Source organism: Lonchura striata, chromosome 2, assembly GCF_050655825.1.
Source record: "Lonchura striata isolate lonStrDom1 chromosome 2, ASM5065582v1, whole genome shotgun sequence".
Lineage (NCBI taxonomy): Eukaryota > Metazoa > Chordata > Aves > Passeriformes > Estrildidae > Lonchura > Lonchura striata.
In genome coordinates, this window is record NC_140704.1 from 20,402,997 (window position 1) to 20,417,452 (window position 14,456).

General features: G+C 37.2%; 1 protein-coding gene across 1 annotated transcript in view; it reads right to left on the minus strand.

Annotated features, from left to right (window-relative positions):
* Positions 1–14,456, minus strand: part of LOC110476206 (macrophage mannose receptor 1-like) — a 33,717-nt gene that overhangs the window by 3,871 nt on the left and 15,390 nt on the right. The window contains exons 15-28 of the mRNA XM_085573055.1: positions 13,585–13,729; positions 12,520–12,555; positions 12,223–12,398; positions 11,630–11,697; positions 9,989–10,089; positions 8,844–8,980; positions 7,803–7,917; positions 7,104–7,300; positions 5,805–5,895; positions 4,180–4,412; positions 3,207–3,372; positions 1,970–2,122; positions 1,427–1,543; positions 1,058–1,219 (exon numbers count right to left, since the gene is read on the minus strand). Of these exons, the coding sequence (XP_085429181.1) occupies positions 1,058–1,219; positions 1,427–1,543; positions 1,970–2,122; positions 3,207–3,372; positions 4,180–4,412; positions 5,805–5,895; positions 7,104–7,300; positions 7,803–7,917; positions 8,844–8,980; positions 9,989–10,089; positions 11,630–11,697; positions 12,223–12,398; positions 12,520–12,555; positions 13,585–13,729 (1,897 nt within the window). The remainder of the gene's footprint in view (positions 1–1,057; positions 1,220–1,426; positions 1,544–1,969; positions 2,123–3,206; positions 3,373–4,179; positions 4,413–5,804; positions 5,896–7,103; positions 7,301–7,802; positions 7,918–8,843; positions 8,981–9,988; positions 10,090–11,629; positions 11,698–12,222; positions 12,399–12,519; positions 12,556–13,584; positions 13,730–14,456) is intronic.

Below are 14,456 nucleotides of genomic sequence, written 5' to 3' on the forward strand. Positions count from 1 at the left end.
TCACTGTGGTTTGTTGGAGTTGGGTGGTAGGAGGAGGAATGCTTTGCAAGGTTTTAATTTTGATCTTTGTGTGGTTTTTTTTTTTTTTCCTTTCTTTCTTTCTTTTATAGTAGTAGCTTAATAAAGTTTTTTTCTGTTATTAAGCTTGGGCCTGCTTTGCTCTGTCCTCGATTGCATCTCACAGCATTCAATTGAGAGATTGCATTTTCATGGGGACACTGGCATTGTGCCAGTGTCAAACCATGACAAGGTTTTCAACATAGGACAGAGATGCTATCCACGATTTACTGGGGACAATGCACAATGCAAAAGTTAGAAAATTAAACCTGATCCCACAGCTACTACAAAAGAAAGTACAAAGGTTTAATGACGGCTACCTACCATATTTTTTAGGTTAGATAATTTACTTTTAACATCTAAGTTACAAGAATAACATGATACTGCTTTCTTGCAGACAATTTCCTTTGTATCTCCACTTGGGAATTAGTCTGGTATATACAGTATTGAGTGAAATTTTCCAGAAATGCTGATGAGACAGCTTCTCTATTGACTTGAAGTTTTCATTTAGAATGGAAATATTCCTCATATCATTCATTATTGCAATACAAACAGGTGACCTTTTAGGATCCCTGAGGCATTACTGAATCAGGCCAATATGAAGACAGTTTGGTATGTTGGGGAGTAATATATTTTTTGAGAATAACAAACTGGAAGAGGAAGATTGATTATTCACATTGATTCCTCCTTGCAAGGGTATAATAACTGTTACAATAATCAGTTCTTGGAATAGTCATACCCTTGCACTGGTGTTTGACAGGTGCCATATCAACACCTGTGTTAGGCACTCAAAAGTTTCTGAAAGTTTCATTCTCAACCTAGGCTGTACAGGACATTACTGCATTTCCATGTAGACAGTGATTTGGAGAGCTTGCAGACTGCAAAAACAGGCAACTACAAAAGGTTAGAGAAGTGGGATATGCCAAACCAAACTGCCAGGAATTACTTCCAGAGCTGTGGTGAAGGGCTGTCACTAAGGGCTGACACACTGAGGATTTACCTTTGGGTTTTTTGCAGATAAATCCTTTTTCTGCAGAGCAATCGCTTTTGTCCCAATAGCCAGAGGGTGCAGTTATTTCCACACACTGATGCTCCACATCCAACTCTTTCTCCTCCCAGTTAACAAAGTCCAGGACAGCATTATCTAGCCACAACCACTGGCCTAAGAGCAACTCACAGAGTAAAAAAAATTAAAACATACCTATTTCATTAATATTTTAACTCCTTAGCTCACCAATTTACTTTATATATATATAATAAGCCACTGTTCAGGGGAAACCCATGGGGTTTTTTTGTAAAAGTATTGTAATTCTCGATTTTCTCATATTAGCAATGCATTTTTCCATTAAAAATTGAAATTTAGACATACCTTCCACATTCTGGTAAAGTCCTATCCAAAAGCCTCCTACTTTATTTCCAAGTGGTTGAATTTTATGAGTCAGAAAGTGAGATTCATCCATGTTTTCTACTGAAACCAAGGTAGCTCCTGAAAGGCATTAATAAGCAAATAACCATAACCTACATGAGTAACCATTGTAATGACCTCCTTTTTTCAGTCTTTACAAACAACTGCTCCTGTATTAATGCTGCTCTGTTGGTGTCTGCACTGCTTCTTGCAGAAGACAATGGAGGTACTCAGAGGCTGTGCCCCCACTGCTGCCCCCAGGATGGTGTCCCACAAGCCAGGACATAATGGGGAATTCATACACAGGGAAGCTGTAGACCTGAGAGGACAGAAGGCTGTACAAAGTGACTCTGTCAGCTTATTTTCATTGTGCCAGCCTTAGAACAGCTTAGTAGGTAAAAAAACCTCCCTTTTTAAAAAAAAAAAAATCAATATCTTTACATTTTTTGTGATAGTTTTGTATAAACGTTGGTACAAATCTTTTTAGTCGATAATGAAGGCTCTCACCTAAGCGAGTGCACTCAAGGGAGGCCAGTGCCCAGGTTCTCTCAGCTGATGTTTCAAGGTAGTAGCAGTGATCATGGTAAGGGATCCAAGCTTGGAATTCATCTCCTTCAGGACAGTCTCCAGGCAGCTCAGCAAGGTCAGTAGGAGCTGTCTCTAAAGAAACCATATGTTAACGAAATTGGTATTGCATTGTGAGTCATCTCTGATTCTATGACACGTGTAAATAGTGTGGGATTTCCCTCGCCTGGCTTTATTTGTCTCAACATCTACTCACAACTATTCCCACATTCCCCCAACCCAGAGAGCAGGGAGAGCCAAACAGTCAAAAGTGTTAAGCATCTTATTTCTCAAATCACATTTCTCAGGAGAAGGACTCAAACTGCATCCTGCAACATCTAACTAACTGCTTTGGCAGTACTTTCTTGGCAGAAAGCAAACCCTGAGGGATGACACAAATCTCAAATTTGCATTATCACAACACAGAAAGCTGTTTTAGGCAAATGATTTATTAATGCCACAGTCCCGTGTTTTCTGGCTGCTTTGTCTCTTCATGTTGTCACTTTATAGAAAAAAAATCCATCAGTGGAGCATGCCTCTGCCAAATCAGACTGTTTCTGATCATGGGTGCAACTCCAATTACCTTTGATGCATCTTGCACTGCATAAGCAGACCAAATATACGCAGCCTTAAAACATAAAAGAGGGAAAACAGCAGGATTCTACAAAATCTAGATGTAAACGTGCCTCTGCATATACCTGCAAAGAGTAAAAGTAACATTCACATTGCCAAGGCTCTTACAGTTTTACCTCTAGCAACAGTGAATGGAAGTGAAACTCTTGGCTGTATTTTAGCTCAGTGTACACTTATGCGTGACCTTCCCCAGGTGAAGTTCATACAGTCAGTGCAAAACCCAGCACACACTAATGTTACACACAGACTCGTGTGATTTATGCGCATGTCTTGTAAAGAGCAAGACATACCTGGAGATAGAGCTTCATCTTATGGAAACAGTTTTACCATTATAGCAGTGCAGCCATATGGATTTGCACAAGAGCCTTCCCTGCGCCTAAATTCATACCTCATCCAATAGCAAATGTCCACATTCTGCTGGGAGTTAGATGCTACCCTGAAACATAGTCCTCTGCAGGGGTAGCCCAAGCTAGAGCAAAACTCTAGGACTAGACAGGCTCACGGAATTAGGAATGTGTCTTTAAAATTGTTACATGCTTTTGCTTACCATCTGATATCATGCAAACTGAAAAGTAGCGTTCATTGCAAGATGCTGTTTTCCAAGTACCATCAAGATCAAGATAAACACAAGCATTGTTTTCCTTTGGTTCCCCTGCTGCCCATTTTGTGTACCTCGTTTTCCAGTTATTGGTCCATTTGTAATAGTCACCAGTCTAAAAACAAAGGAATTCTGGTTATAGATTTTTTTTAACATAAAAAGTTCTGTTACATAATACAGTGTAAATATAATCATGTCTATTTGATTTTTTTTTGAAAAAAGAGGGGACATTTTTAAAAACCCCTTTCACTGTTCTAAGCAATGTCACTGGGCAATTTGAGTTATACAAGAACTACATATGAACAGTGTTCAACACTGCATTGCTTTTGGGAGGGTTTTTCTGAAGTAACAAACTTTTACAATATGGTAAGAAAGTCAGATGAGACAACCTTAGGTATTTAGCAAGTCCTACATCAAGAGAAGCAATTACAGAGAATTTCTCCTCTCTGCTCTGCCTTATTTAGATTAAAATTTGGAGTTATTTGTGCATAAAGATTACTTGACATTAAACATTAAACCATCAGCTTAAATATTAAAATATCTCTCTAATACTCACAGAAGCTTCTATTAATATATTAATAGCTCTAATTATCTGCCTGTATGTTTGACTTTCAGGATGGCCAACAGTCACTTCATGACAGCTGCACTTTCAGTCTGCAGCTTGACTTTTGTTACTGTTTCTAGAACTTTCTACTATCATCTTCTGCTTCTTGCCTAACATTTTCTGTGATTCTTCACTCTGTTTGGTGGATGAAAACCCTTGACATTCTAACAATACCCCTAGATTTTTGTGCATTTACACAGTGAAGCCGTTCAGAATACAATTGTTCAGAATACAATTGTTCAAAACTGGTCGTCCAGAGGACGATTAGAGCAGGCAAGTTCCCTCAGCACCTGCCCCTCCCATCTATCCAGCACTCACCATGTTGCTGTTAAGACCAATCCATACGGGTTTTCCATATTTCAGCATCTGGATCCACAAGAATGAATGGATGTAGGCATCTGAAATGCTGGCAAGTTCCGCAGATTTGTCTTGGCAATTTTTTCTGGCCTCTTCCCATTGCATTTCAGATGAAACGATTGAATATCTACTGTCACCATAACGAGTAAAGACAGAGGCTGAATTTGTTGTTGGCAATTCAGGCTGTGAGGGAACTACAGAGGAAAAACTGAGTTGATGAATTTAAAACATGCTCTTCTGTAGCACTCAGGTTATAAAAAATTGGTCAAAATGCTCAAGTCAATAAAAATCAAAATATTTTTTTAAGCTCATGAACAAAACAACAACAAAAACCTAAATAAAACCAAACAAACTAAATAAAACACCCCCAAACCCAAAAATAATGCCAAACATAACTTACAAGACAGGGAGCAAGTTTGTTAGTGTAATAAGATAAGTGAAATCATGGATGCCCTGAAGTAGATTATACTTTCTACAGACTTGATTGGTCCAGTCAAGTTTGCATATTTCAGATTCTGTGCTTTAAGTTATTTGACTAAATCTGAATATCTGAGTATACATTTATTTCTGGTTACTGGTGGGTAGAATTTAGGACAAGGCATTTAAGGCATTAACTGTTGTAATCCCTAGTCTCAACCTTAGACTTTGAGACCTGATCTTAATTGATCACCACTTGCTGTTCATTCCAACTTCTTGGCCTGTCTGTAAGGGTTGCCAGAATGATGCCTGCATATTTGAATTAGGCAATGTATATTTCCACCCTTATGATTGTAAATGTATTCAGAAGAGCTGGAACTGGAATAAAAAAATTAAAAATGCCTCCATAAAACTATATCTTTGCTGTGCAGGGAGGGGAGGGGGTCTTCTTACAAGCATGTTAGCTATGTTGAGAGTGAACAGGCTGCAGGAACTGACTGAAGTGAAGGATCAGGGAATAATTTTTACTTTAATAAAGCTGAGGCAAAAGTGTTTTGTTATCAGTTCTTCACCTTCTCTACTCCCATAATATGCTTGGACAGCTGTGATTTGTATAATTTAAATTCTACAGGAGTAGAGTCAACATTCATTACTCATTTTGTAATAATGAGTAAAAAATAATGGTGTAAAAAAATAACCATATTCTTTTACAATGAAGATACATCCAAGAAGCTGTACAATTTGATTGACATCACATATTATGGCATTCAGTAGAAATTGTGAGAGAGGATTAAATACTCTCCTCAGATTTGTCCAAGAGAATGGACAGATCACTGCAAGAACATGATTTATACTGCACTTAGACAGGATGCTTAAACCTCTTATGCTTCACTGAGGAAAAAAAAAAAAAAAAGGCATTTTCATTTATTATTCTCTAGTATTACTCATGATTAGGTACAAAATCCCAATTAAGAATAGGAGATTCCTCTCCAGCAATTTATATGAAATAATTTATACTTGAAACAGCACTGGCTTAACACTGATGGAGCTCTGAAAGCTTGAGATTCAGAATGAGACTCAAAGCTGGATGAAATCACATCAGGTTATATATTCATCTTATCTAACCAAGGTATTCTTCCTCTTTAGGAGACTGGGTCGACAGAACTCACCTGAATTCATCTGGCACACGTAGCCTCTTTCATTGTCACAGCTATCATCTCTCCATTTGCCATCTGACTTCATGATGAAGACACAATCTGTCTGAAGGGGAGGGGAAGAGTCACAGCCATTACAAGAGGCCATGGGGAGGGGGTGAGCTGAAGCTCCTGCACTGCTAGTGCAGGCCTGATGGCAGAGAGGAGCTCATTAAATGCCTGTGTAATTAGTTCAAATTTCCTCGGTTTCTGCTGAGCAGCTTGACCTGATATTTGTTAGCAACCCCTTAAATTTGACCCAGGCTTCCACTGGTGCCAGTTGAGGCCTGAAAGAACTAAATTAATACTCATTTTACCAGTTTTATTAAGAACCCTATAATGACTGTGTAAATGACTAAGGTACCTATAATAAATCTTCTCTGTTCTTATTTACAGTTATGTAGACCTGCTTAAAAAAATTTTTATCAATGAGAAAAACAATATAAGAACTACTGTTAAAAGCTCTAGTCTGGACTAGTCTAACTGAAGCAAGCTCTTTTGCAGAAAGCAGATACTCTGCTTTTTTTATAGTCATTATCAAGTTACCATTATCAGATGCAACAGAATATTTTCTCTTTACTTCCTTATGTTTACTTGCTCCAGTATTTCTTTCATGACTCCCCTGATTTCAAGATTCGCCATAGCAGTCTTTTGGCATGTCATCGAAGTTTCTCCTTTATGCTGATTTAAATAAGTTTTAGTCATCAGTTAGAATTCACTGATGGCAGATGTTAAAAATCTTGGGTGAATAACTGCCAATTATTTCCTCGGAAATTACTACCTTTGGAAAAGAGCCTGAGTTTCTGCAGAGAAAGAGTAATTTCAATGAAGATATCAATTTGTACCATCAGAAATTAGTAAAGCGGTGTGAGAGCACATTAGCCAGAAGTGGGACATACACATAGCCAAATTATTGTTGCATCAAAAATCTTAATTTTGGTTTATCATACCTTGTCTTTGGTGTTGCAGCTTTAGTATTTGCATTAATGCATTTTGGGGACAAACTGATATAAGTTTCTCCAAGCTTCTTTTACAGAGCTGGTTTTTTTTGCAATAGTTCTGATGGAAAGCTTAAAATCCCTCTTCTACAGAACTTTGCCAGACATTTGGGTATATTTTGAATCATTATCAGATGTTTTCCTAAACCCTATTGTTTTCCTAAATCCTTACAAAAGGACTTGTTTCAGCATCCTGTTATTGCTGCTATAACTTTTCTTTTAGAAAAATCAACTAGCTGCCCAAGGTATAGATAGAGGTTATGTAAATTTCCTGTACCTCCAGAGCATCATCTGTCAATGTTTCAAACTCATATAAGTCAAAGTAGCTTTGCTGCTTTTCTGGTGCACCGTTAGCCCAGTTGGTGTAGGAAACAGTGCTTCCATCTGTCCAAAGAAATGTGGACTCTCTGTTGATATCATTCATCCCAATCCAAACATTAGTTATGGAATACTTCAAATGGTAGAAAAGGAAAGCTGGAGAGAAGCAAAGAGTTCTCATTAAGGAAAGCTCATCATTACTTGCCCAAAAGAGAGAAAATATGCAAAAACCCAGAGTGGGGGACATAATAAAAGGATAACACTTTCCCCTACACAGCCCATCTACTGTTAATTAAATGTTTAGATAAGCATCCCTTCCCCACTGTGTATGCATACATAGGGTTTCAGAAAATCCTATTGCCAGTGAGAGAGACAGGAAATACAGATTTCTGTCAGTATGAGAGATCTGTGCAATCACCCTCAGAACTCACTGGAAGTTTCATGAAAACAAAGCACCTGAAAGAACTAAAAATGAACTTAATTTCTTATATGTAATAATTTTAGGCATTGCCTTGCTGTTTGAAGTTAAAATTAACCATGGACTCACCTGGCTAATAAGAAATTTTCATCAGGTAATCCCATATTTTATATTGGAGAGTATAGAGTTTCTTTAGAGAGAGACTGAGATTTTTTCTTTCAATAGAACCTATACACATACCTTGTACTTGTTCATTTGGTATAGTAGCCAGGTTTCCTCCCAAACTGAAGCAAACATCTCGTGCAGCATGCCATGTGAGATTTGTTGTTATATTGGAAGCAAATACTTTGAAACACTGGAAACAAATCAAGCACATTTTTCAAATTAGCCAAGACTGGAACTATTATATGTGACTATTATCTCTAGATAATTAGCTCTAAGATGTACTTTTCTGCAGAAAAAGAAATCAGGGCTAGAATGAGTGACAGAGCTCAGGAGTAGAAAGTCTGGATGTCTGCTTTTCTCCCCTCATTGCACAAGGTGTAATCTGGTATCAAATTAAGTGATTATAATGAGGTCAAGTACATAATCACTTCTCACATTTTCATCTGCTTTCTTCCTGCAGGAATAGAGGCATCATTTGAAACTAAGAAAATGTGGCTTTGGGTGACACAGCTGCAGGGAATAATCTCTACTGTGCTTTGTCCTCCTTCTTATGACTGTGGTTACAGCTGTTCATCCTGCCAAAGGGTGTGAAATATCCTTTGGCACATTGACCAAACATTCTGAGGGTACAATAGCAGCACAGTGGTAGATGGAGCTTCAACTCAGACTGGTACAAACTCTTCTCTTACAGCAATGAGGACTTCCAGACTGTGTCTGAATGTAAGTTGTACTCAAAACAATTGTAGTTCGACATCATCTTTCTGAATTCAAAGCTTTGTAAAGTCCTACAGGCCAAAGGGATTACTCAAATACATTCTTTCTAAACCTTTCCACCGGTTTGGAAGACTGGCCATTACAGACTTCCATTTCTAAACAAAATAATGTACTTGAAGATAGGAGGAGAGGTTTTCTTAAACAGTTACTGTATATTTCAAGCCTGCACAAACTATGCTGTCTAAGTCACCTCAAAAAAAGCCCAGCCATCCAGTCTGCACATTTTGACTAAGTAATTACTCTCCAGATTTACTTCATATTCTTAAAAAATGTGAAGTTTTCAGGATTTTCTCTTCAGTTCTACTGCTTTATACAATTTACTGAAGATACTTGTTGACATACCTTGTTGTTAAAAAAAATCCAACTTTCTGGACATCCTCCGGGAGGCAATGGAGAAGGTAATGTTGAATTAACAGAACTGTTATGTTTTTCACATACAAAGTTATTGTCAGAACCACAGTTAATGTCATTCCACAATCCTGGAAAAAAAAAAATTCAACATGCATTTAATATTTAGTAATAATGATTTATCACTCTTTTTTAATAAACACCATTTTCTCTCTTTTTACTTCCAGCTACGTCTTGGTCTGAAGGCAAAGTAACCATGGCACCTTCAAATAAGCTCTAATGGGGCACTGCAGCCCCTTGTAGTTAATTTGAGCTCCCTGACCCACCTGCTCCTCGTTCAGGGTTCTCTCCACAGTGTCTATACCTGTTTATGGGTTTGTTTGTTTTTTTTGTTTGTTTGTTTGTTTGTTTTGAGCTCTGGCATCATCACATTGCAGGCAACAGGGAAAATAAAAATTTGAAAAGAAAATAAGTATATTTGAAAGTGAGCAAGTTTGAAAAGAAAATTAATAAGAAATGGATGAGATAGGAAATACTAAGTCAATCTAATGACACAATACAGTGTTCAAACATACTGCATGAATTATTTGTAAAACATAATTGAGAGATCAACATGTGCTTACTAAAGTCCCATTAGCCTCATTAAAGTTACAGAAAGAGACCCAAGAAGAAATAGAGCTCTAGGATGTGCAAGAAATTTGCATTTCAGTGTACTTGTAAACATATCTTAGGACATTAGATGTGTTTGTTTCTTTCCTCATTGACTTGTACCTTCAACTCTGATTTCCTGGAGCTGCTATAAATGGTTTCTTAAGTTCATGGTAGAGAGGATAGACTATACAAATTTTTACTGAAAGAAGTAGTGAAAAGTCCTGTAAAAAGGACAAAACCCAGAATGAAATATCTGTTTTAAATTACTCATGGTACTGAAATCTCCCCATTCTAAGGGCATAGCCTCTTCCATGGCTAGTGGTCCCATGACTGGGAAGAGTTACTGCATTGTGCTGGTTTGCCACTGGAAAGAAATTGCAGAAAACAGCAACCAAAGGCTGTGTGACAGTTGACAGCAGATGTTTGACAGCATCAGTTATATCCAAGCACAGACAAATAAAATCTGGTAGTTTTGTATTTTCACTTACCATGCTCTGAAAGCATTACCACACAATTTTCCTCATTATTTGCAAAATTGGGTTCATTAGGAGCCCAGGCCACATAGGTTACTGGAGTTCCATCCACCCAGCTTAAAGAAAAGATATACAAGTAGTGAATAATTAATACCTTCATTTGTGACATGGTAGTCTTACTGAATACCTCTTGAGTAAGAGTGTCTATGAGAATTCATGGGAACTGACTACAATGGAAAGGACTATTAGAGATTGCCCTTTCTTTCCTTGATTATTCTAATTTGCAGAAATTTCTGTAAAATATTTCTGGTTGCAAATTAGAAAAAGAGTACACCAAGCATATTTTCTGTTAATGGCCACAATTGTTTTGACAACATTTAATAAGAGAAATCAAAACCAGTTGTTCATAACACAGAGAAGGATATTAAAATTTTGTCTTAATAGTTATTACAATAACTATTTTAACCCTAGATAATACTGTGCTCTTCAGTCTGATGATTCCTGGTGTATTTGTAGGTGAAAAGAAGAATAAAAATACTCTTCTCTAGATTTACTCTGCTCTGTGGGGGGTATAGGGGGGAGTGTTCTATTTTCCAGTAAGCTAAAAGACATTATGTCAACTTTAAAGTACCAAAGTTGAAACTTTTTCCTGCTTATGTTTACCTGCTTTTTACTTCAATATATTGCTATTGGAGGATGTTTTAACCACGTTTTAATCATGTTGTAATTAAATTTCAAAATTTAGATAAGTAAGCCTGAAGTGGGAAAAAATTCAGCTGTATCATCTATGTCTTGCTGCTGATGATACTATTAATGTAAACAAAGGAGATGCTCACTGGATCCATGAAGTGCTGTATGTCCCTAATTTGACTCCTAAATCAGGAGGTTAAAATCATCTATCAGCTTCTCTCCCCACTCCTTTTCTGCCTTTCTCAAGGTAATGTATTTACATATATTCAAACAATGTCATTAAAATAGAAAGGTTAAAGTGCAAAATCCCCTCTAACCTTTTCCAGGTCAAGCTAGAAGCACTTCTTTTTCACCTCCCAGGCACATCCTAACTAGCAGGTAGGAAGGTAAGCAGTGTATCACGCTCTTCAGTATCTCTTAGTTTTGTGTTGATTTGTGTGTTGGTCTTTTCAGAATACTTGTTACTGTTTCTGTACTGTAAATTACTGCTGAATTTTCTCCTGGAATAGGAGTTTGCAGAGACTACCTTTTGTTCTCATTGCCTGTGTTCTTCCTGACTCTGGAGAATCCCTCTGATATATAGATAAAAAGCATAAGAAAGCCAAACCCTATGATACAGAGCATGTTTTAAGTGTACATGTGTATGTTCAGAGGTAAAAAATTCAGCATAGTGAAGTATCACTCCAATTTATGAGGCAAATTGCTGGAAGAAACTTGAGAAAGTGTGTATGGAGAGTAGAGCTGCCAAGATTTTGTTTGCCTAAGTGTTTACTCAAGGTAAAAAGATTCTTTTACTATTTGTTTTTTGGAGAAATTATTGGACTTTAGAACTATTCCATTTTGCTTTGTACAGGGTATGTGGAACAGCCTTCAGACCTTTAAGAGAACATATTCAGTCCCTCCAGCTTCATAAAATATTATATTTGTTTCTACATGTTAGAAGCTGCACTGATCATCTTAACTTACCTGAACTTTTTATCAAGGCTCACTCTTAGACCAATGAAGTATCCTATTGGCCCTCTCCAATAGCTCTCCTAAATCAGAAAGACACTACTTCAATTAAAAAAAAAAAATATTTGAAGCAAAACAAGCAGAAATTGATACACCATTGATTAGGTCCACAGAGCAGCCACTGAAGTCCACAGCAGTAGAGCACCTGCTTGCAGTTAACCACAGCAAAGTGCTTATGTGCCCAGGCACAGAAGTCAGGTTTTTATCTGGGACACCAGAGCCAAGACCTGCAGCACTGAAGGCCCTTAGGATGGAGTAGAAAAGAAGCAGATTTTGAATCAGAAACTGGTACTCCTTTTTTATTCTCCCTCAAAGACCAGTTACTTTCCAAAAGAGTTGGTACCTTCCCACATCACTCTTCCTGTCAACTGCATCAGTGCAGCTGGCGTGAAGCAGGGGAGGCCAAATCCCACAGGATCAAAGGGTGCATTTGGGGATATTTCATTAATGAAAATGCTGATGGCTCTGCCTGTAGGACAACTCAAGTTCTACAAGAAAATTGTCAAAAGCATTTCTACTTTAGGCTATCCGTTTATAATTGTTCTTACATTTTCTTTTAGTGCTCTCTTTAGGAACCTTCTCTCACTGTTACTGTTAACAACAGCTAGATCTGCAGAATTCTTTCTGCAAAACTCTTGGGCTCTTTCCATGGAGACCTGTTCTTTGCTGATATAGTAGAGCTTATCTTCATATATGACCCATCCATCTGCAGTGGTTTTATATTCTGGAAGATAAATAAGATACCCTTAAATTTTATGTGTCTAGAACACAAAAGGTTTTTTTTTATAATAACAATTTTAGGAAAAAAATATTAATAATAAAAGTAAATATATAGAAAGACCTACCATATGTGTCAATTGGTTCCGGCTTTAATGACACTCCTGCAAAGGAAGAAAATAGAAGGTATGAGGCATCTCTTTAGAATGTGTTATGATGTAGCTTGTGATTGACTGCAAGGGTGAGGAGCAGATCAGGATCCTTCACCCCTTTGCCATTGACCAGCAAGCAGGCTTAGCCATTCAGTTCAGCTTCACAGTGCTCAATATGCAAGGCCATCTTTAATTTTGTATCATAAGTGGTGCTTCACTTCAGCAAAGCCATAGCTTTGGCTGAATCACATTCCTGCACAGAGCAGGGCAAGGGAAAATTGCTCTTCAGGCCTGTAAGTCACAGTAGACTTATCTGAAACACTTTAAAATGTGACATACAGCTCCTTTACTGATCCATACGTAGATATTCCGTAATTCACCTGGGGGTATTTCCATCAAGAGGGAGAAAATTTCCACTAGATTTATTTTAGCTCTATCAAGAAAACTCTCTCAGTAATATTAATAAGCAAAAGGAAATATGACTTTATGTACATGCAGATATATATATACCTAGGTATAGATAGATATAGATACATCTAAGGGCTGTGAGTTATTTCTGGTTTGGATAGAAAAAGAAATAGCACAGCTATGAACCATTGCTTTTCCAAAAGCAGTTGAATCCTGAATAAATCTACAGGAGAACCTGAAATACCAATATATCTGAAAAAGATGTCATACTTGATTTTTAGCTTCACCTGTGTTAGTATAAAAACCAGTATTGTAAGTAATACAATACAAGCCCTTACAACTCCTTAACTCCAACATTACAAAAATAAAAGCAAAAGTTACTTAATATAAAAAAATTGTAATATTGTAATATGGATTATTTATACACTCTATTTTATGTAAAAACCCCTTCAATTCATTCTTATCATTCATAACTGAAAAATCTCAGCCTGTAATATGTTACTCAATACTCTTGACCTCCATTTGGAAAAAGTAGTTCTTCAAAATTTTGTGTCTTACTCCAGTAACTTAACTTAGAAAGCAATTACTTATTAAAGTTTTTTAATCTTTTCGACAAAAAAAGAAAAAATCTACCTTGTTTTATTTGGCAAACCCAATTATGCTGTACTTGACAGACCGAAAGAGACCATGGTTGAGAATATCCTGAACGATGGAATGAGCCACAATACTGGAGTCGTCCTGAATTCCTTGGACTACCATCCCAGTTTGTGTACCTAACCTATAGAAGAAATCAACTTTGTTACTCTTTTTATCTGTTTCTATATCTGTACTTTCCACAGGAAAATCTAAACTAATTGTTTTTGCCTCAAAGATTCTGGGTTTAGCTAAAAAGCACTGCAAGTACTATAGGGAAAGCTATAGGTAAAAGGATTTTAGAGTGGGCCAATTATATCAGTGTTCAGACATGCCTGTCTTGCCGTGGGAGGGTTTTTTTGTTTGTGCCCTGAGCCATAAAGAGAAGAAGAGAAACAGGCAAAGGAACTATTTGTAATGAACTTTATCTAGCTGTGAACCTTACCCACATATCACTAATCATGTGCAGACAGGGTACTTTTCACTCCACATCTGACCTGGTTCAAAATTACACTGTCCAACATCTGTCTGGTGGCAGTGATCATGTTGTGCATCAATTCAGCATTACTTTTTCCCTTCCCTGTGGTTAATGAGTATGGGAATGTGACTTTTGAGAAGGAAGTAATGTCCTACAAATCTAGAGGAGGTACCTCTGAAGACATCCAAATGAGACACATGTGATACAACCTATCTATAATTATCAAGAATTCTTGATAATGTCCCTTTCTGAAACTTCTGTGGAAAGTAATGTGAACAGAATAAGATAAAAGATCTTTGCTTGTATTAAAGAAATCCAAAGAATAAGGTGTAGTAGTAAATGGAATAGAATCCTGCAGGAATGTTTTTCACAGCTGTTGATATTTGCATGGGCT